General features: G+C 38.9%; 1 protein-coding gene across 3 annotated transcripts in view; it reads right to left on the bottom strand.

Annotated features, from left to right (window-relative positions):
• The window catches only part of VGLL4 (vestigial like family member 4), a 153436-nt gene that overhangs the window by 66133 nt on the left and 65602 nt on the right, over positions 1-21701 (bottom strand). Inside the window, exon 1 of one of the 3 annotated variants that reach the window (XM_021694956.1) lies at positions 13599-13745. The exons of the other annotated variants lie outside the window; for them this stretch is intronic. Within the exon in view, the coding sequence (XP_021550631.1) occupies positions 13599-13680 (82 nt within the window). The 5' untranslated portion in view covers positions 13681-13745. Of the gene's footprint in view, positions 1-13598; positions 13746-21701 lie in introns of those variants that run through there. 3 annotated transcript variants of the gene reach the window in all.

Genomic DNA, 21701 nt, shown 5'->3' with positions numbered 1-21701 from the left:
ACTTGAAGTTTTGTTTCCTCATGACACATAAAATCTAGCATAGCTAGAGATTTCATAACCTTAGCAAGGCAGTAATAAGTATTTTAAGGTGCCATGCATATTTCCCAGGCTGTACTCTAAACACCACTGTGATAGCTATGAGCTGTGATTATCCCACGTCTTTAATGGGAATGGAAGATTCATTCCACAGAAAACCACTTACAAACAAATAAAGTGGCATTCCCATCTTCCATAAAGTGAAGTGAAAAACAGGTTGCTAGAAGGTCACAAACAGCCACTGTGCTGTGTGACATACAAATCAGTGAGCAAAGCAGACACAATGAAGACAAAGCCAGAGATGGTCAGTCTACCCAGTGTAACAATCAAATTATCTCAGCCCTCTAACACAAGGGCTCTATGATCTCGAGTCATCACGCGTTTATTTAGTGCCTGCCATGGTCACAAACAATGAGAAGTGCTACTGGCAGAGGATACGCCAAAGATGACATTCTCCATGCCCTCAAGTAACTTACACTTTAGATGTGATGATTTCCTATCTAGATGGCGGTGAAAGTGAATTTAAAAATTTTTGTTAAACATGCAATTGAGTCTTGTCATTTTCAAAGTACTCATTCTAGAATGACGTGAACCTACTTACTCCAAAGAAAACGGTCATTGATTAAAAGGTGTTTTCCAACTCCACTTGTGGAACTTGCTTTAGAATAACAGAAAAAAACTAGCTCATCATTTTACAGGCATACCTGCATAGAACTGTGCCTGGCAAAGAGTACTCTACAAGTGTCTAATATATATGTAACATACAATATGTCATACTTACATGTACATATACATGTATATACAATGTATATACAATCACTAGCTACCGTATAAGATAGTCACAAGAATGTACCTCAGACCTTGAAGGCAACTTCTAAAAAAAACCAACAATATTCTGAGAATGAGATCACCACAACTTTAGGTTAAATGTGTAATTTTCCGAGGTAATTATTTTGAAGACAAGTTTGAACACCTTACTTATTCGGATGTATAAGTTGTTACATTTGTTTGCTTTTAATGTCACACTCTATTTACATTAAAGATAACAAAATATAAGGCGATATAACTGCCAAATGAATATTACAGTCTATAAACCCTACAGAAATTCACAAGAGGGGGATATAAACATCGTCATACATGAAAGAGGACGAGGCATCTCATTAGGCATTGAGGATTTAAAAGGTTACACACAGTACAATTCCCACCTATAAAAAGTTTCAGATAAAGTTTCACAGAGGGAGGCTGAGCTACACCCTGAAGGGTATACAGAATTCATGTAGCTGGAAAGAAGCAGGAAGGGCATTCCAAATTGGGGGGAAATTAAAAGAACCTACCAGAGGGAATGGTAGGCAAACCAGAAGAGAAATCCAACTGGAGCTAGGAGAGCTTAATCCCTGAGCTTTATTTTAACAGGCCAGTGGTTGGATGAATCATTACCAAATACAAAATAAAGCAAAGCAACACTCCACTAAAGGAAAGTGTTCCCAAAAAAAAGAATCCTCTGTGCCACGTTGGTGTTTGTTCACATCCCTCAATCTGGCTGCCTGCTGGTTTCCATGGCTTGGGTTTACCCATTTGGAAAAACAACCCCTCCTTTGACAATACCAAAATCACTACCTCTGCCTGAAATTAGACAAGGAACACACAGATTCCAGCCTCTTAGACGATCAACCCATCAAAAGTAAAGAATACTTCTTTTCGCACAAAATACCAAACAGCAGTGTCATAACAAGTATTCCAACAAGTAATGCATTTTAAGTTAACAATGAAAAACACTTTAATACTGTCCATAGACCTCCAGCATGGCTAAAATTTAGAAGACCAGCTATACTAAGTATTGGTGAGGATGTATAGTTCCTGGAACCCTTATACAACACTGGTAGGAGAATAAGATGGTACAACCACTTTGGAAAACAGATGAGGGTTTCTAAAAAAAAAAAAAAAAAAACGTTAAAGATACCAATGACCCAGCAGTTCCACACATATGTATCCAAGACAAAAGAGCGCATTTGTCCACAAAAAGGCTTGTACGAAAATGTCCAGAGGTTGTACACAAAGTGAATGAACTTAAGAGTTACACTCCTAAAAATGGTTAAGATAATAAATTTTAGTGTATGTATATTTTACCACAAAAAATGTTTAGGGCAATTTTATTCATAATAGTTAAAAACTGGAAACAACACAACCTTAGGATAGATAGGCAGATTGTGACATACTCCTATAATTGACTATAGCACAGCAATACAAAAGAACAAACTATTGATCCATATGACATGGATGAATCTCAAAAATACTACGTTGAGCACAAAAAGTTGGGATCAAATTATTCTATTTATATGAAGCTCAAGAATAGACAAAACTAATCTAGGACTATAGAAGTCAAAATAGTGGTTATCTATGGGGGGTGTGTATGGCCTATCCAAGGAAGCATGAAGGAACACTCTGGGGTGATGGAAATGTTCTATATCTTGATCTGGGTTGTTCCTATAAAAGGTACAAACACCATTATAAGGGGAAAAACCATTATAAGCCATGCCCTGAAGATTTCACCATCATTAATTATGCCTCAATAAAAACAAAGGAAGAAAAACAAAAAACAGGTGGAACACCCCAGTAGTCCATTATCTATATGAAGCCCAAGGTTTGCATTTTATCTAGTCCTCCCCAAATACTCTTATCACAAAAGAAGAGCTCACAATAAAAACTCCCCCTGGGGTGCTGTAGGATCTATTCTATTCAGGGCAATAACTTTAAAGGTCTGACCAGAGTAGTTTAAGAAGAACATACAATTGATTTCTTGAGCCTTCTTAAAACTCACTGATTTCTTTCTTTCTTTTCTTTTCTTCCTTCTTTTTTTTTTTAAGAGAAAGGGAGAGGGAGGGTGGGAAGGGGCAGAGGGAAAGGGAGAGAGAGAATCTCAAGCAGGCTCCATGCTTAGCATGATGCGGGGCTCGATCTCATGACCCTGAGATCATGACCTGAGCCAAAATCAAGAGTGGGATGCTTAACCAACTCAGCCACCTCGGTGCCCCAACATTCACTGATTTTTTTTTTATTCTAAATATATTCCATTGTTCTTAGGACCCTTTTTTAAAAAAAAAAAAATCATTTGAACTTTTTAAAAAAAAAGAAGAAGAAAAAGAAAAAGGTGCTAATACTACAATAAATATTAGTTCCCAATATAAAAGCCAGGTATAATGGAGTGAGGCAGTCTGACTCTCTGATCATAGTTTAAAAACCAAGTAAAAGATCTGACTTCTAATATTCTAAAGGAAATTTTCTAAAAGTTTCCTTGATATACTTTAAATCCCTTACAACACCATGAGGGAAATAAATCATCCACTCAAATCTCTACTTTGAAGCTTAAAAATAAAAGCAGTCACTTCTTAAGTATGGGTACAACTATTCTAAACAGTAAATCAGCTAACAGACGTCAACCTGTTAATAATGACACTTCATAATCTGTAATTATCTTCTTTATTTATGTGCCGTCCACGGTCCATCTCCCCTGCTAGAATGTAGGCTCCAAAAATCCAGGGATATTGCTGTTTGTTTTGTTAACAGCTATATCCCCAGCACATAAACCAGTGCCTGGCACACAATAGGTATTAAGTATTTTCCCATAAACATTCAGTTATGTAACAGACCATCCAGAGTGCAGTAACTAGAAAACAAGAATAGGGGCACTTAGGTATGACCAACTAGTCCACTTCCAGTGTCTCTCTACAGAAGCAGCCTTAAACAGTCCTCTCCCTTCCCCTCTGCTTTGCCAGCTGCCATTCCTTCCTCTAAGAAGGACCTTCTGAGAGCTAACAAACTCTCTTGTGTTACCAAATAACTGACTTCCCTTTTAACAAAAAGACCCCGGAGGAGATCCATACCTATGCAGACACCATGATGCTTGGTGCTAAGAAGAGAGAGATGAAAGGCAAAGTCCTACCCCTCCCAGAGCTTACAGAAAGGCAGACAGAGGAGTACCTAACACAGCGAGATAAATTCCCTGACAAAAGCACGCGTGGCATGCCATGAAAATACAAACATAACACCTAACTCAGCTAAAAAGGCAGGGGTGAGGAGGGTCACTTTCGAGAAGTCTCTACACTTGAGGGACTAACAGACGTCAACAGAAAGAGCAGGGGGTGCCGATTTCAGACACAGGCAATGTTTCACTCAAAGGAAATACAGCTGACCCTTGAACAACATGGGTTTGAACTGCTCAGGTCCATTTGCATGCAGTTTTCTTCCAGTAAATACCGTACAGTACTGTAAATGTACTCCCTCTTCCTTACGATTTTTTTTATTAACATTTGCTTTTCTCTAGCTGACTTTATTGTAAGAATACAGTACATAATACACAGAACACACAAAAGATACATGAATCACTCCTTTTGTTATATTTTCAGTAAGGCTTCCGGTCAACAGTAAGCTATTAGTAGTTAAGTTGTGGGGAAGTCAGAAGTTATACGCATGTTTTCAAGTGCATGGAGTGGGGGACAGACACCCCTATGTTGTCTGAGGGTCAACTGTAGCTTGATGTACCTGAGCTACAGGGCATGGGTGAAGGAATAATGAAAGATAGGGCTGGTACAGTAAATAAGGGATGGCACTCTGGTAGTATTATGGATAAAGCCCTAGAAGGGAAAAAGAGTAGAGGCAGGGGTCAGTTGTGGGGTTCTTTTAGGAATAAAGAAGAAAATTGATGGAGACCTAGCTAAGAGAAGAGTTTGTAGAACCTCTCCAACTTCTCATTCTGTTCTTTGTTCCCCGGTAACCATTCTTGCACAGAGCTTCACTTACTCTCAATCCCAAACTAGTATCACCAGCAATGGCCTCTTGTCTGAGCTTTAGACCCATATATCCAATCCTATAATATTTAGCTCTTCTTTGAAATTTCAAAGAACCTTCAAACTCAACATATCCAAAACTAAACTCATGATCTCATCCTAGAACCCAGTCCTCTCCCTGTGTTTCCCATCCCTGCAAATGGCAGCACCTTCCACTTACCTAAACATGCTAGAAACCTAGGAGGCATTCTCCATGTCTTCTATGTCTTCTCCCTCATCCCCTACTCCAGTCTCTCACCATGTCCTGTCAGTCTTCTCTCTCAATATTTCTTAGTTCATCTACTCCTCTCCTTTTCTATAACCACCACCACAATTTGGGTTACCACCATCTCTTGCCTAAACCATTGCAGCATGTTCACATTCTCTCCTATTTCTACATTCTCTCCTTCTTCCCTTCCAACCTGTTCTCAAGCTGCAACCACTGTTTGTTTGTTTTGAATGTTTTTCAGCCTGTCTCACTCTTTCATACCCTCCTACCAATACCAAGAGCTCCATAAAGCCCCTGTCGATGTTGCTGACCATATGCTCACCAGCGCCTCATTCCCAATGGAGTGCATACTCAGAAAGTATTTGAGCCAAGGGATATAAGAAGTTTAAGATTTTGGAAGGAGTCGACACCAAATGGTACTAGGAGATTCAACTAGGTAAGGACTAAAAAGTGTCCACTGAACTTTCCGCTAGGAAATCAGTTAGTGGCTTCATCCAGAACAACTTCAAGTGGAGCTGTGGGGGCAGAAATGAGATGAAATGAGATGACACTGGATTGAGGACAGACTGGGCAGAAGGGAAGTAGAAACAAGTTGACCACATTCTTCCAAAAACTTGGATAGCAAAGAGAAGAGTCTAATAGCTGCATCAGGGGTGGGGTCAGGGGCGTGGGTAAGATTTAGGGATGAGTTTGGTTTTGTTTTAAAGTTGGGAAAGACTTGTGTGCATAAGCACATGATGAAGAGAAAGAACCAGGAGAGGAAGAAGGGGAAATCAGAAACAGATCACAGATAAGTCCCTGAGGCCAGAAGGGCTGGGATCCATGAGCACCAATAGAAGAATTAGCCTTTCACGTGAGAGCCTAAGAGAAGGGGAAGAAGGATGGAGGTGGATTCAGAAGAGTCTGCAGGTGGAAAAGCAAGATGATGTGGTGGTTCTTCTATTTTCTCCTTAAAGGATACACAAGGATTCTTCCGGCTCGATAAGAAGGCCCTTTCCCACTCTGTGTTGGACAAAATACAGAACCAAGTACAGTGTGTATGTGTATTACATTTATTGCTGGACACCAAGAGCAATGTTTGATGTCTGCTGTTGCTTCTAGAACTCTACTCCACCTCCTCCCTACCAACATCAGCCATCTTTTACCGGTATAAAGCCTCTCAGAGAAAAAGGGCTCCCATCGTGGTCTCCAGAAACTAGTGGTAATTGTTCCCAATTTTGAATTCAGTAGAGCAGTGCTAGAAAACTTTTTATAGGTTTTATCCTGAGAATGACTACTATTTTCCATCTCTTTTGCCCTCTGCTCAATAGAACTTAGAGCCTGGTACAGTTGCTATTGCATATTCCTTTAAGAAAGCTACTCAAAGCCCTCTCATGGGTGATTTTAAGCACTGGCAAAGAGGTCATAACTTTTCAGCAGGGAAATAAAACTAGAGTTCTCTGTGGGGTCAGCCAACAGTTTATCAGTTGCTCATCAGAAAAAAATAATCATTTAAAAGGACACACATAGTAAGAATGGGAGAAAATGGGTACCGGAAAGAGCTGCTGACATTAAAATAAAATTTTAAATTAATCCCTTGCCACTCTAATAGTTCTGCCACATAATGGAAGACGTTTTTGTTTTCAAAGGGGGAAAAATGTCCAGAAATTTGCACTCATCACTCCCTCAATTGTTATCAGGGAAGAAGCATAGGCTCACTCTGTCCAGCGGGATTTGGGGTAGTGTAAACAATTTTGCTAAATTGCTTGGCAGAATGCATCTGCAACAAATCATTAAATTCTGGAATTTACTCTATTAAAATACAATCATTAGCCAAGAACAATTAACAGGCAGCTATTTTCATGCAAAACAGATATAAAATAAAAATCAAGAGCAATACATATGGATGATTATTTTTCATTCATAATTTTAGATGGTGCATAATGCAGCCTATTGTTTCAAATCTTTGTTGCCCTCAGACAGCTATCTCTCTACAATGTAGAGTATTGTTTGAATACTGGAACAACTTAAGCTTTTTCTGTGTATCTAAAAGTCCCTGGATTAACATCCAAAGAAATCTGGCACTGTAACAAAGTTGACTTGTAACAAGTCTCAGCCTTTAAGCAAATTGCTTATTAATGCAGAACGAAAGTCGTTGTTCAGATCCTAATTAAGCTATGTATCTCCTCAAGCGTCCCCCACTTTGCACTCTCCAAAACTGCAGAATTTCTCAGACATACAATTTCCCATTACGACATGGATGGTAGAAGGCTTTTAACAGGTGAGGAAGACTGTGAACAAAAACACTGGCTGAAAAAAAAGTTTGGACCAAAGCATCACCAGCTATGTTTAGTAGACAGTGAGCAGCAAGTGAATGAGAAGGATGCTTGGGGTATTCACATATATTCCACAGCCAAGATTCCCCACACTTGAAGATGAGCTGGCTTCCTATGGAAAAGACAAGGACATCTCCACTATAAAAAAACCTCAAGCAAGACACAAAAGAGGACACAGAAAATAATTTCAATTATATAGGGCTCAAAAAAAAAAAAAAGAAAGAAAAAGAAAAAACAGACAAAACTAAGTTAATTTGTTTAGAATTGCACATAGAGGTAGTAAAGAAAAGACATGTTATAATTGTGATGACCTCTTGTGGCAAGGAGGAATTGGACAAGGAGAGAATACTTGAAGGAGGCAATTTATTATTTCCTGACCTCATGGTGATTATAAGGTTGTTCATTTTCAAACCACACATACGTTTTATGCATGTTTATGTGCTTATGACATACTTCATAATAAAAAATGTTGAGAGAGAGAGGGATGACCCAAGACTTAATACATTCCAGCAGAGTACACGCATTCCATGTAAGTTTAGGAGAATTCATACTGGGTGGGAAAAGGACAGGACTGAGTTTTCTGTGATCACTTGCTAAATATATTTCAGTTTGTTATGTTTACAGACTTCTTCGTAAACAAACAAGTTATTAAGAGTTCAGAAAGATTGTATAAATTAGCAACAAATTAAAGGTAACTTTAAGAATAGATTTTCTACTTTATTTAGGGTAAATAAACCTTTCAACTAGTAGTAATTCACACTGTTAGGATTTAAACACATTCTGTATATAATACCCTGAAATTGTAACAATCTATAGTATTCTTTTAAAAAAGAAAAAAGTGTAGAAAAGAAGGCAAGATAACAAAGCAAACTGATGGAAATAACTCCTTAGAACTTAGCAGAACATGTAACATTTAGGAAGGCAAAGAGAGAACAAATGGAGAAAGTAAAATCATTCTCAGACCCTGCTTTTAAAAATAAGTGTCCATTGTTAAGGTTTCTTTGGGGGGGGGGGGGGCGGGGGGGGGGGGCACTGATATATGAGTTCGTTAAGAAATAAAAGAGGGATTGGGCGCCTGGTTGGCTCAGTGGAGCATGCGACTCTTGATCTCAGGGTTGTTGAGTTCAAGCCCCACCTTGGGTGCAGAGATTACTTAAAAATAAAATCATGAGGGAGAGGGACTATTTTGTAGGACAAACTGATGTTGGTGAGCCAGGCTAGAGAATATTTCCAATGAGCTCAATATGCATTACCGAGATACCACTAAATATAAACAGTCATTGAATAAATGTTCGGATACGGAGATAAAACAGATACAGCTAGAAACAATCCTTGGTTAGACTGGTTTATATATTTGTATACATGCAGAAGTGCTAAGTCTGGATCTAATTTCTTCAGACAAAACCAAGTTTTCTGCAACATCCTCACAATTGAGCAGAACGAGGCTATATTGAGAGGTTTTGAATCTTCTCACATGCCGCGGGGGAATTTTTTGTATCTTACGGAGTGTTTAAAAAAAATCTTTACAGCAAAAAATCCCAACACTCTAGGAATAGAAGGCCATGCAGACAATATGGAAGGGAAGGAGGAAGGAAGGAAGAGAAATCTGCCTTCCATAACAAAGCCATGTGTAGACTCCAAGAGATAAACAGCCAAGTAAAATAATCCTTCCAGAGGAGGGCGGAGAAACAAGGGTGGGGAGCTGGAAGGAAGGAGGATATAATCACACCTTCCCTTCACAAACTGTAATTAGAAGAAATACAAACTGGCCAGATCTCTTGCAGGAGATCTCTTGGGCTCACCTGGGCATGTTTTACTAATCAAGCTCCTTTCAGCCTCGCCCCCCACTCCCCTCCCCTTCACCTCTCTTTCCTGTCCCTCTCCTCCCTCTCTCCTCACTCCTGACCCTCTCCTGCAAATAAAATGCTAAAGTATAATGAATTTCCACAGCAAAATAGTTGCAGATGTTCTACTTCAGAATACACCCCTGGATCAAGAGCTGGTCACTTGATACGCAGGGCTGGGTAACAGAGGCGGGTTCAAATGGCTCTTCTCTGTGGCCTTTTCACCTTAGTAGTACCCAATGCTCTAAGTTTCCTGATGCCTCTGAACTCATTAGACAAAGAACACTAAACTGCTGCTGGTTAGACTGGCAGAAAACAAAAGAAATCCGTCACCCAACCTTGCTCGGAGCTCTGGCAGAGTCTCACTCAACAACTCATGTGCATTTTCCTTTCAATTCCAGAAAATTAATTTAAGTGTAGCCTGTGATGAAATAAGTGATAATTATGTTCTAAAACAATGAGCAGCTCAAAATGTGAGGAACTTAGACTACTCTCCTCTTAAGCTTTCAGATGATCACAATATGCAATTTATTCTTACTTTCTCCCAATATAAATCGCACTATTAAATTAAAAGGGGAGAATTCTTCTACCAAATTACACACTAATGGCTCTTAACCCATAATTAAAGTATCACTAACAGCAGCTTAAAGCCACGGCCAGCCATGAGCACATTTATTAGGACCTATGTTTTCAGCACCACGTAATTATGTAAATATAACCATCAGCCATCTTGAGAAAAATCAATGGTCTAACCAGTTCTCTGCTCCCTTGGGAAAACACTCTTTGTGAACTGGCATTACACAGGGCTTCCTCCTCTGCACAATCAGAAAAAAAGTAAAGCAAACCTAAGTGCCAGAGCAGCAAGGCGAACAAATTCCAACAAGGCTGGTCACCTAGAGTTCTCATTACTCTCCTTCCTGACATCACAACAGCCTGGGAACCTAGATCAGCAACTGGCTTCAGAGCAATGAGGACTCCAGGACAGGCTCACTGTGCACTGTAATCTAAGATGTCACCCCCGTGCTGGGAGCTGAGAGGGTCCCCAAGACCGAGCACAGTCCCTATCATCGAGGAGCTAATAATTAAGGAGACAAGACATAAAATGATTGTGGAGGGGCAGTAATGCTACAGAAAAATCAGAGACTAATCAAAACCACTGAGTCCTCATGACAACCCATTTCTGCTACAAACTTTCTGAATAAACTTGAACAATTTACTTCTCTGGGCCTCGGTTTCCTTGGCAAAAAAAAAAAAAAAAAAAAAAAAAAATGCCTAAGATATATCTAAGACCCTGTATAGCTCTTCAATAATTAGATAATTAGAGAATAGAAGATACATATAGTGAAGTACTAAATTACACAGTAGTGACTACACTGCCATTGGAGCGATTTCATGGGGTTTTTGGGAGTCAGCCACTTCCTGGGAGCCAAATCAGGCACCATGGCAGGACTCAAGGATACAGTGGTGACCGAGACAGAATGCCCTGCCTTCATGAGGCTTTCAGTCTACTAGTATTCTCAGGAGTTCACAGGGAAAAAATGAGGGCTTTTCATGGAGACAGAGGCAAAACTGGGGTTCAAGTGTACCCAGTAGGGTCATGAATGATTAGCTGGTTAACTACTGAGGGCTGTGGTAATAAACCATAAGGTTTCTGAACAGACTCATTAACACAAGCAGAGTTCTGCTAATTTGCTCATTACCAATAAAGGTAATTGGTTTCCAGAAATTAGCCAAACTGAGATTCTTTCTGCCCTTTGCCAATCTTCTCCTTCTCCTACCCAATGGGTCCTACCCCAAACGTATTTGCAGTTAATTTTTTCTTTTATTTTCTTTTTCAATTATGCTTACAGACTATTATGGTGAAAGTCAGGTGCCAGAGAGCAGTCACCAAGCAGAGTCCGTATCTGAGCCATTTAGAGTCGCTCTAAATGTAGGACTTTAGGAAGGCCTTGCATTCTACAAGATAATTGGCTAAAAAAAGATCTATTTGTGTATATGTTGCCACAGAGGCTGAGAATGACAGTGCGGACACATGGTTTATTTTGCAGAGTAGAGCTGTGAACTATACAACTAGGGAATATGGTATAACTAACCTGCAGAAAAAAAATAACCATCAACATCTTAATTGTTAAAACGAAAATTTCAGAAAAATAAATTGTCCCTTAATCTTAAGAGATGTAAAACCTGCCTGTGCCCTAAGTGAAATCAAATGCTACTTACCAACTGTACATTCCATTTTCCAAATAACTTCCCTGGAATGCTGGTGAGCTGCTATGTTTAATATGAATACTTCCAAAGTATTGGGGATTTAAAGGAACAGTAATGGTTCCAACTTTTCTTACCAAAAAAAAAAAATTCCCAGCTGAGATTTATGCCCATCCTCAAAACACCCTTTTGAGTTCAGAGCAGATGTGTGCAGTGTTTATACTAAGAAAACCACCAGGGCATAAACAACCCACTAAAAACACCACTCAAGTTTTTGCTGTGCTTTTCTTCATTTCCTGTGTATTTATTTTGGTGTTAAAATAATGTTAACTTTCGTAGTAAGGAAAATAGCAGCAGATGTTTAAACCAAACAGACTATAGCAAATCATCCTACATATGTACTCAACTTTCAAAATCAAAGTTTCTTCCTCCCAAATAAAGGGGGAGACTGCAAGTAGACCACTCTCGAGTATATTACAGACTACAGAACAACAAATCGACCTGAGCTTTCATAAGCTTTTCCTCACCACCCCCAACCGGAGACATAAAAAATTAATGTGGTATCAGTTTCCCTGCAATCCGTCTATTCCTCTCTTAGGCTGATCATTACGTTTTTGTTTTGTTTTGAAAATACCATACTACGCAATGACAAAGACAAGCCAACAGATAACTCCTTAAAAGTTTGTGATTTCTTGATCACTGAAAAAAAGAAAAGTTTTTAAAAACTGCAGTATGTTAATTTCACAAGAAACAAGCCCAGTCACTTGCTGCTTCCACCATCCTGAAGAAGTCTGCCTTTTAAATGAGTGACTTCAGAAGCAAGATGATACTTAAAGCAGCAGATTCAAAGAAAGCCATCCACCATAATTCTCATTAGTGGGAACAAGCAGGAGTTAAATATATATATATACAACTTTAAAAAAGAAAATCTTAAGTATGATATCCTTATCCAGACAAATAAAAAAACAGTATGAATGAGATTTTATTTTGCTTGAAGGGGAAAGGGTAAGTTTTCAATTGATTAGGCAACAGGCCTGAAATTTTACATGAAAAACATAAGTTTCTTCAATGTTTTCTTTTTCAAGAGAAATGTTCAGTTCACTATTAAGAGAAAACATGGAAACTGCTCCTACTGAATCAGAAAGGAGATGTCTCCTCCTCGATTTGTATGTGGTTACAACAAAAAACACTCCTCCTGCCAAGCTGAATTCCCCCGGAGATGCCTCTCCGGCCACTCAAACCCAGGCCATTACCACTTTTTCAAATCGCACGTAGATATGTTCCAACAGATTAAGAAATCGCTTTTTCTCTTCTTACTACTAACAGAGACAGTTTGAAACGGTACAAGGCAGTGGGGAAACACCTCATGGTGTAGCAGAAGGTAATGAACAATAAGAATTCAGAGCAGATTTTTCTTTCTTTCGTTCTTTCTTTCAATCTAGCTTTCTGGTTGGTGTGTTGTGCAATCACTTCCACAAGGGACCGGAGTGTGGAGGGAACATCCTTCAATGTCAGAACTCTCTCAGAGCTGTACAGGAAATGGGAAATCAGACAAAGACCCAGCCTGTGCTTTGTGACATGGGTGCCCTTCCAGTCCCCCAAACTGAATAGAAAAATTCTTCATTGTTTGGGACAATCGCTCCTGAAGACAAAAACTCACTGTAACTTTCTGTTCCCCTCTACATGAAAATCCCAAGCACTGATTGGAATACAACACGAATACTGTAGATAGTGCATGTTTAAAATAAGTATCAAAGTGGGGGCGGGGGGGGGAATAAAAAAAACACAACACGTTTAACTTTTCCTGGTCCTAGAAGTTCTTCCTCTAAAGAGAACACCAACAGAAATAAAAAATAATCATATTATCAAGAGTTAAAAATTTGAAGAGTTAATATGTTGCAAGCAAAAAGGAAACTTCTAACAGTTTATATTTCACTGCCTTCCCTCCCCCCACTGTAACCCTGAAGGCTAAGATACAAACAACAAACTTTGTATTGAAAATAGTATATAATAAACCCTCGCCTTTCAGAGCACCCTGAAATCCCAAGAAAGAGAACAAAATACACAGAAGGCATTCAGAACCCTAAAGGAGGAGTGGCCTTGACAAAAAGCAAGAGAAGAGCAATTTCTAGAATGGAACCTCTACCTTCATAGCACAGAATGCCGATATTGTTGTTCATCTTGTCCAAGTACTGGTAGTTCAACAGGTCCATCTTCATAAATAGCATTTATTGGGCTCGCACAGAAAACCAGCTCTTTGCTTTTGCCCCAAAAGAGTACGTTTCAAAAATCAATTATTACTGAGTAGCTCCTGGCTCGTCTCAAACTTCACAAAGACCGTGAGGCCCAACCTCAGATGATCAAAACAAAGTATGTAAAAGTAAAAAAAAAAAAAAAAAAAAAAAAAAAAAAAAAAAAAAAAAAAAAAAGACAAAAAGAAAAGGAAAAAGAAAAAAAAAAACCACGCACAAAAAATCAAACTCACACAAAAACCCTTCAAGGGTTTATTTGTAGACGGTATATGTTTTGTATCCTCAATCGAGCACTTAAAAACCGTTTCAGAAGTCTTTACAAGTCTTTCTTCGAAATAAAGGAGTGAAAAAGCAAAACACGAAGCACATTTCCTAGGACAAAGCCACGCTCGCTTTCCTCACAGCCCGCTGCAAGTTAACTGCGCTGACATGCTGGCTATGCTTGGTATGACTCGTATGTATGTAAACGAGCTTCCTCTTCCCAGCGGGAGGGAGCGCGGAGCATGCTCACTGAATCCCTGGGGCTCTTCAAATGTCAGGGATATTTTCTGCACAAGATCAGTCTCTAAATGTATTAAGTGTTTGAAAGAAAGAGAAAGAGGAGGTGGAGAGTCTGTGCAGAGGGGCCGGGGTAGAGCTGCTCTGGACAAGAAACAGCCCTGCCACTGCAGAACCGTAGGAGGAGAAAGAAAACTCAGGAAGTTTCTTTTTCAGGAGCGGAGTAAAAAGTAAAAAAAAATCCATCATGGAAGCAAACTTCCATAGAATTTAACTTTGGTGTGTCTTCGCTGTCGGGGTTCAGAAACCCACACTATTTTTTGCTGTGGTACCTACACCACACATCTATGTAAGGTTTCTTTTTTCTTTCTTTTAAAAAATTGTTTTATAATGTCCATTTATACTTGAACTGTGTCTTTCAAATTTTGATGGTAATGTTACATATAACTTCTCTCATAATCCTCAGGACAAACTCACATGAACAGGGCAGAGATGGTATCATCTTTTTACAGTAGAGGAAACGGAGACTCAGAGGCATTAAATGACTGGCCCAGGACCCCAAAATAGTCGGTAGAACTAGTTTTAGGGTATTTTTTTTCCCCTAACAACTTTCCCAAAAAAACAAAGAGGGAAAGAGAGAAAACAGAAAGAGAGGTTTAAGCAAGTTAAGACTGGTATATCCAAAACCAAACGCCTATTCGAAATGATGGGGTATGCAGGAGAATAAAATAATTTTCATTTTGCATGTATGAAAGCTGTTCCATCTATGTATTAGTGGCTAGTAGGATGCTGTTACGCTGTTCCTATCCTGTTCCTTTAAGAGCTTTAAACTTCATATCTCGTGTGAGATATGAAGATATAAACTTCGTATCTCTGTGCTAGATACCTCCAGTATCTAGCACAAGTAGGCACCCAAAAGCTGTTTACTGAATGAGTAAATCACTGAATGTTCAGAGCGTTTACCACATGAAGAGCACACTAGAAAAAAGGGGGGGAAATCATTTTATCTTTGCAGGCTGTAGCTAGCTTTTGGAACCATAAATAGACTAATAATAATTCACCACAGGAAGTGTTTGTATATTGATATTACTGTATGCTATTTGGAGATTTAGAAAATATTAAGGAGTGTCATAGTGTAGACCAAGACCTGAAATTTTAATACTCTAAAGTAAGAGTTAAATAAATAATTTCAAGGGATTAGATTTTTAAAATCCAGCAACAGCTGCACTTTGGATATTGGACGTTCACGGCAAGTTGTTCTGATCATATCTTATTAGGAGATTAATACAACACCTAATATTACTGCCATCACTGGATAGCAGCAGGTGAAGCAGACAAGAGAAAAATCAAGATTTCACAAGCTTTAATTTATAAGGGTATTTATTAACACTAGCTTACGTATTCTAGATACTGAATAAGCTATACTGAAAGGTATATATACCATCAATTATAATTAAAATAATGGTATTTGGCAGGGAGGATCAGGAGAAACTCTAATAGCATCTATGATACACTAGATTATTGCCTTTCAAACAATCTTAATATCTTTAAGCACCATATTCAAATTCAAATGATAGTTTTAGAGTACAATTACTGTGCTGTTCTTTGACATAAGGTCTCAATCAGAAAACATGGTGAGTCATTAGCATGTCCCCTATGGGAGAAAGTTGGCTGCACATTAGAATCAATGTGGACTTTTAAAAAATCCTGATGCTCACAATTCCAGACTTCAAGCTCTATTACAAAGCTGTCATCATCAAGACAGCATGGTACTGGCACAAAAACAGACACATAGATCAATGGAACAGAAGACAGAACCCAGAAATGGACCCTCAACTCTATGGTCAACTCATCTTTGACAAAGCAGGAAAGAATGTCCAATGGAAAAAAGACAGTCTCTTCAACAAATGGGGTTGGGAAAATAGGACAGCCACATGCAGAAGAATGAAACTGGACCATTTCCTTACATCACACACAAAAATAGACTCAAAATGGTTGAAAAACCTCAATGTGAGACAGGAGTCCATCAAAATCCTAAAGGAGAACACAGGCAGCAACCTCTTCGACCTCAGCCACAGCAACTTCCTAGAAACATTGCCAAAGGCAAGGGAAGCAAGGGCAAAAATGAACTATTGGGATTTCATCAAGATAAAAAGCTTTTGCACAGCAAAAGAAACAGTCAACAAAACCAAAAGACAACCGAAAGAATGGGAGAAGATATTTGCAAATGACATATCAGATAAAGGGCTAGTATTCAAAATCTATAAAGAACTTATCAAACTCAACACCCAAAGAACAAATGATCCAATCAAGAAATGGGCAGAAGATGTGAACAGACATTTTTCCAAAGAAGACATCCAAATGGCCAACAGACACATGAAAAAGTGCTCAACATCGTTCGGCATCAGGGAAATCCAAATCAAAACCTCAATGAGATACCACCTCACACCAGTCAGAATGGCTAAAATTAAGTCAGGAAACGACAGATGTTGGCAGGGATGCAGAGAAAGGGGAACCCTCCTACACTGTTGGTGGGAATGCAAGCTGGTGCAGCTACTCTGGAAAACAGTATGGAGGTTCCTCAAAATGTTGAAAATAGAGCTACCCTACGACCCAGCAATTGCACTACTGGGTATTTACCCCACAGATACAAATGTAGGGATCCGAAGGGGTACGTGCACCCCGATGTTTATAGCAGCAATGTCCACAATAGCCAAAGTGTGGAAAGAGCCAAGATGTCCATCGACAGATGAATGGGTAAAGAAGAAGTGGTATATATATACAATGGACTATTATGCAGCCATCAAAAGGAATGAAATCTTGCCATTTGCAACGACATGGATGAACTGGAGGGTATTATGCTGAGTGAAATAAGTCAATCAGAGAAAGACATGCATCATATGATCTCACTGATATGAGAAATTCTTAATCTCAGGAAACAAACTGAGGGTTGCTGGAGTGGTGGGGGGTGGGAGGGATGGGGTGGCTGGGTGATAGACATTGGGGAGGGTATGTGCTATGGTGAGCGCTGTGAATTGTGTAAGACTGTTGAATCACAGACCTGTACCTCTGAAACAAATAATACATTATACGTTAAAAAAAAAGAAGAAGAAGAAGAAAATAGTAGGAAGGGAAAAATGAAGGGGGGGAAATCGGAGGGGGAGACGAACCATGAGACACTATGGACTCTGAGAAACAAACTGAGGGTTCTAGATGGGGGGGGATGGGTTAGCCTGGTGATGGGTTTAAAGAGGGCACGTACTGAATGGAGCACTGGGTGTTATATGCAAACAATGAATCATGGAACACTACATCAAAAACTAATGATGTAATGTATGGTGATTATCATAACATAATAAAAAGAAAAAATCCTGATGCTGAGGTGGCATCAAACTAATCTGAGGAGGTGGGACCCAGGATCAGTATCATTTTTAAGGAGTCCAAGGTGATTCTAATACACAGTTCAAGATTGAAAAGCATTATTTTTATCAAAGGGAAAAAAAATTACCTCCCTTAAGATACTTCATTTTATACACTCATTTTGTGGAGGAGAGTTTTGTATTTTAAAATATAGTGATTCAGGGGCGCCTGGGTGCCTCAGTCAGTTAAGTGTCTGCCTTCCGCTCAGGTCATGATCTCAGGGTCCTGGGATCGAGTCCTGCATCGTGCTCCCTGCTCAGTGGGGAGTCTGCTTCTCCCTCTGTGCCTCCCCTTGCTCATGCTCTCTTTCTCTCTCCCAAATAAATAAATAAATAAATAAATAAATAAATAAATAAATAAAATGTAGTGATTTAACCAGGTTCAAACAATACAGCTGCCAAGGTATGAGTACTTAGTAACTTCCCCTAAACGATGCTGTGTCACTTACAATGCGGTTCTCAGCCTCTGCGTGCCAATCATCTGTGTGGACAGTCCCAGAGGTATACTTTGACTTTCATTTACAACCATCTATGGCAAAATTCCTGACACCCAGGCACATCTTTCCCACTCATCTGGGAAGCTAGTGTGGTGCTACTCACGAGTGATCCACGGAGGGATCTGGTTGCTACTATCCATAACAGACAGATACAGAAATGGAGAGTGAACATTTCAAAATTTTATAGCAGTTTGACAGAGCAATTTGATGTCTCTTAATCTTAATTTTAAAAAATGAGGGTTTTTTTTTTTTCATATTTCTAGTTTGCATTTTACAAAGTATCAATCTACAACAAAAGCTGGCAGGAAAAAAACCAAAACACAAAAAACCTGGTTCCCCCGCCCTCCCCAGGCAGTCTGAGCAGCCCGGTGCTGGCAGCTGGCTAGTTACAAAGGCGGACGGCGGTGCGGTGAACTCCCTCCGCGCGGTCCATCTCAGCTCCTGGCGTCTTTCACTTCATGCTTCAAGCACACTGAATCACACACTTTAACACCACATTATTTCACTCCTCAGTGCACATGTTCTCTCTTCATGCAAGACTTTTCAAGCCTGTCTACCCAGCAAACACCCATTCTTCCCTCAAGACTTGGTATACACCTCTTTTGTCCTGTGGGACCCCCTTCCTTCCACCTCCTTGCTCCCTGCTCTTCGCTATCATGTTTCCAGATACACACTTTGATCCTAACCGCATCTAGACTTTAAGAGCAAGGACTATGGCTTCTTCAAGGTCAGTCTGGCATAAGCCTGCCACATGGTAGACCATCAATGAATATTTGTTGAATAAAATCAGTAAGATTAAAACATCTCACAGGTAAATTCTCTATCCAACCTCCTGCCCCAGCACACACACTGGATGATCTAGCGTTTCCCAAACTGGTTTCTGTCGACATCTTTTGGGAACCACAAGTCCTCACATTTGAGGAACATTCATCTAGATTCTGAATGCACTTCAGGTTACAATTGGTACACTCATTTTACAAATCTGAATACTGGAAAATGTCAATGCTTCTCAAGTTCATTCACAGGCTAATAAGATATTCATAACTGAAGTACCAACAAAATTGTTTTTAAGGAAACTGGAAAGATAGTTCTAAATTTTATCCACACAAAAAAATCAGGTCTACACTAGAAAGGTCTACTTTTTTTTTTTTTTAAAACAGTGAAGAAATATGAGCCATCAGATACTTAAAACATAAAGCAAAGAACATTCTGGGGGTGAAACTGCATACAGAGTAAGTAGCATGATACAGATAATGCAATAAAGTTTTTACTGAAAAACTTTAAAAACTGTAAGAATATGTTCAGACTACCTAATTTGGAACAGGGAAACATTTTTCTAAGACTGAAAAAAAAAAACCTTAAAGAAATTACAGAGGAAAATACTGAAGAATTTGACTGAATATACAAGTTTTAGGTTTTTATAGATGTGAAAACCACAAAACCAAGTAAAACAACAAAACAGAAGAATATATTTGTAACATATAGTCCATGAAGGATAAATGTTTTTTATATATACAGAACATTTAAAAGTAGAAAGAAACAAAAGAATCTAAGTATTTTTTAAATGAGCAAAGAATGGAAGAAATGAGTGGCCAATACATTTTTGAAAAACTATTCAACTTTATTAATAAAGAAATACAAATTTTGGGGGCACCTGGGTGGCTCAGTTAAGTGTCTGCCTTGCACTCAGGTCATGATCCAGGAGTCCTAGGATGGAACCCGGAATCTGGCTCCCTGCTCAGAGGGAGTCTGCTTCTCCTTCTGCCCCTCACCCTGCTGGCTTGTGCTCTCCCTCTCTCTCTCTCTCAAATAAATAAATAAAATCTTTAAAAAAGAAAAAAAAGAAATATAAATTTTTAAAAATAAAGTGATTTTGCATCTGCCAAATTAACAACAACAACAAAAAAGACTTTTCAATCTTACTGAAAAGAACCTGTTCACTGCTAGTGAAGTGTAAACAGATAATGCCTTTCTACAAAGCAGTATTCATTATCAAGCTTTTTGTAGTGTTGAAGATGTTCATATTCCCTTCCTTGCACTAGACTCTACTTCTAGGCCTGTCTTAAGGACATACCAAGATTTGATCAAAGAGTTACATAAAGATGCTTACCATCCTTTTATTTATAAAGCTGAAAACTTGAAAACCTAGAGACTGCATTAAAACTGCAGTATATTGGGGCGCCTGGGTGGCTCAGTCAGTTAAGCGTCTGACTCTTGATTTCAGCTCAGGTCATGAAGTCAGGGTCTTGAGATGGAGCCCCACATCAGGCTCCGTGCTGAGCCTGCTTAAGATTCTCTCTCTCCCTCTCCCCCCACCCCCCAATCAGCTCTGTCACTCTCTAAAAAACAGTAACAACAAAAACCTGCAGTATATTAATGACAGAATATTATGCAGCCATTATAATTCCTTCAAAAATATGATGACATGAGTAAAGGCTATACTATGATCTGTATGATAACAGTACTACATATGTTAACTGAATACAATCAAAATAAGATGTAAAAGTAATATGTACACAATACACCAATTTTGCTTCTATACTGAGACATACACATATATAGGAAAAAAGTATACACATGTATTAAAAAGACTGTAAAGAATATCAAAATGACAATGCCTATCTTTGAGTGGTGGGCATTTTGACATTTTTCTGTGTTTCTAATTAACCTACAAAGAGTATATTCCATATATAATCAAGGTGAAGATGAAGGAGGTTCCCCACTTATTAACAAGCAGGTGCATAATGAGAAAATATGCCCTGGTAAGGCATGAGCAGTGGATCATATGAATCTTATCTGTAAACACCACATTATATCCTTTTGATTTAGATTTAACAACTAAAGATCCCAAACATTTATTTAGACCTTTGTAAGATTCAAAGATGTTTATATTTATTCGAACATGTCCTAAAAGGACAAAAGAGAAGCTCCCTGTACTTTAAATGTTCAGAGCAGGTAGACACATATGTGTAATGCTTTCTGTCTTCTATTGTTTACTAATTACTTCATGTATTAGTATCAATTCCCCAAGACCTCTCTTTCTTCTGGAGAACAAGAAAATGGGGCTTCAGTTCTTGGCACAAGTTCCCCACTGCACATGGTAAGTGCTCCATGCATGTTCACTATGGCAGCATCTCAGCATCTTTGTGGAATAACGATGACAGAAGGTTATTACAATTACTAGGTTAAATTGTTCAATTTGCTAGAGTTGACTACCAGGTTAGAACAGAATCACCAAAATTGTGAGCTGCTTAATAAAAGCCAGAAGATCAAATTCACTCTCCAGACACTTTTTTAAAAACAAAATGCTCTCATCAGAGCATGTGCAGGGAAGGGAAATTTTTTTTAGTTTGATTTTTTTAAGTTAAAAACTTAAATTTCAGTTAGTTAACATACAGTGTAATATTAGCTTCAGGTGTACAATATAGTGACTCAACACTTCCATACAACACCCGGTGCTCATCACAAGTGCCCTCCTTATCCCTATCACATATGTCACCCATTCCCCCTTCCCTCTGCTAACCATCAGTGTGTTCTCTGTAGTTAAGAGTTTGTTTCTTGGTTTGCTCCCTCTCTCTTTTCT

The sequence above is a fragment of the Neomonachus schauinslandi genome, chromosome 1 (genome assembly GCF_002201575.2).
Source record: "Neomonachus schauinslandi chromosome 1, ASM220157v2, whole genome shotgun sequence".
Lineage (NCBI taxonomy): Eukaryota > Metazoa > Chordata > Mammalia > Carnivora > Phocidae > Neomonachus > Neomonachus schauinslandi.
The sequence above is the reverse complement of the archived record's forward strand: the minus strand, read 5'-3'. Positions and strand labels throughout refer to the sequence as shown.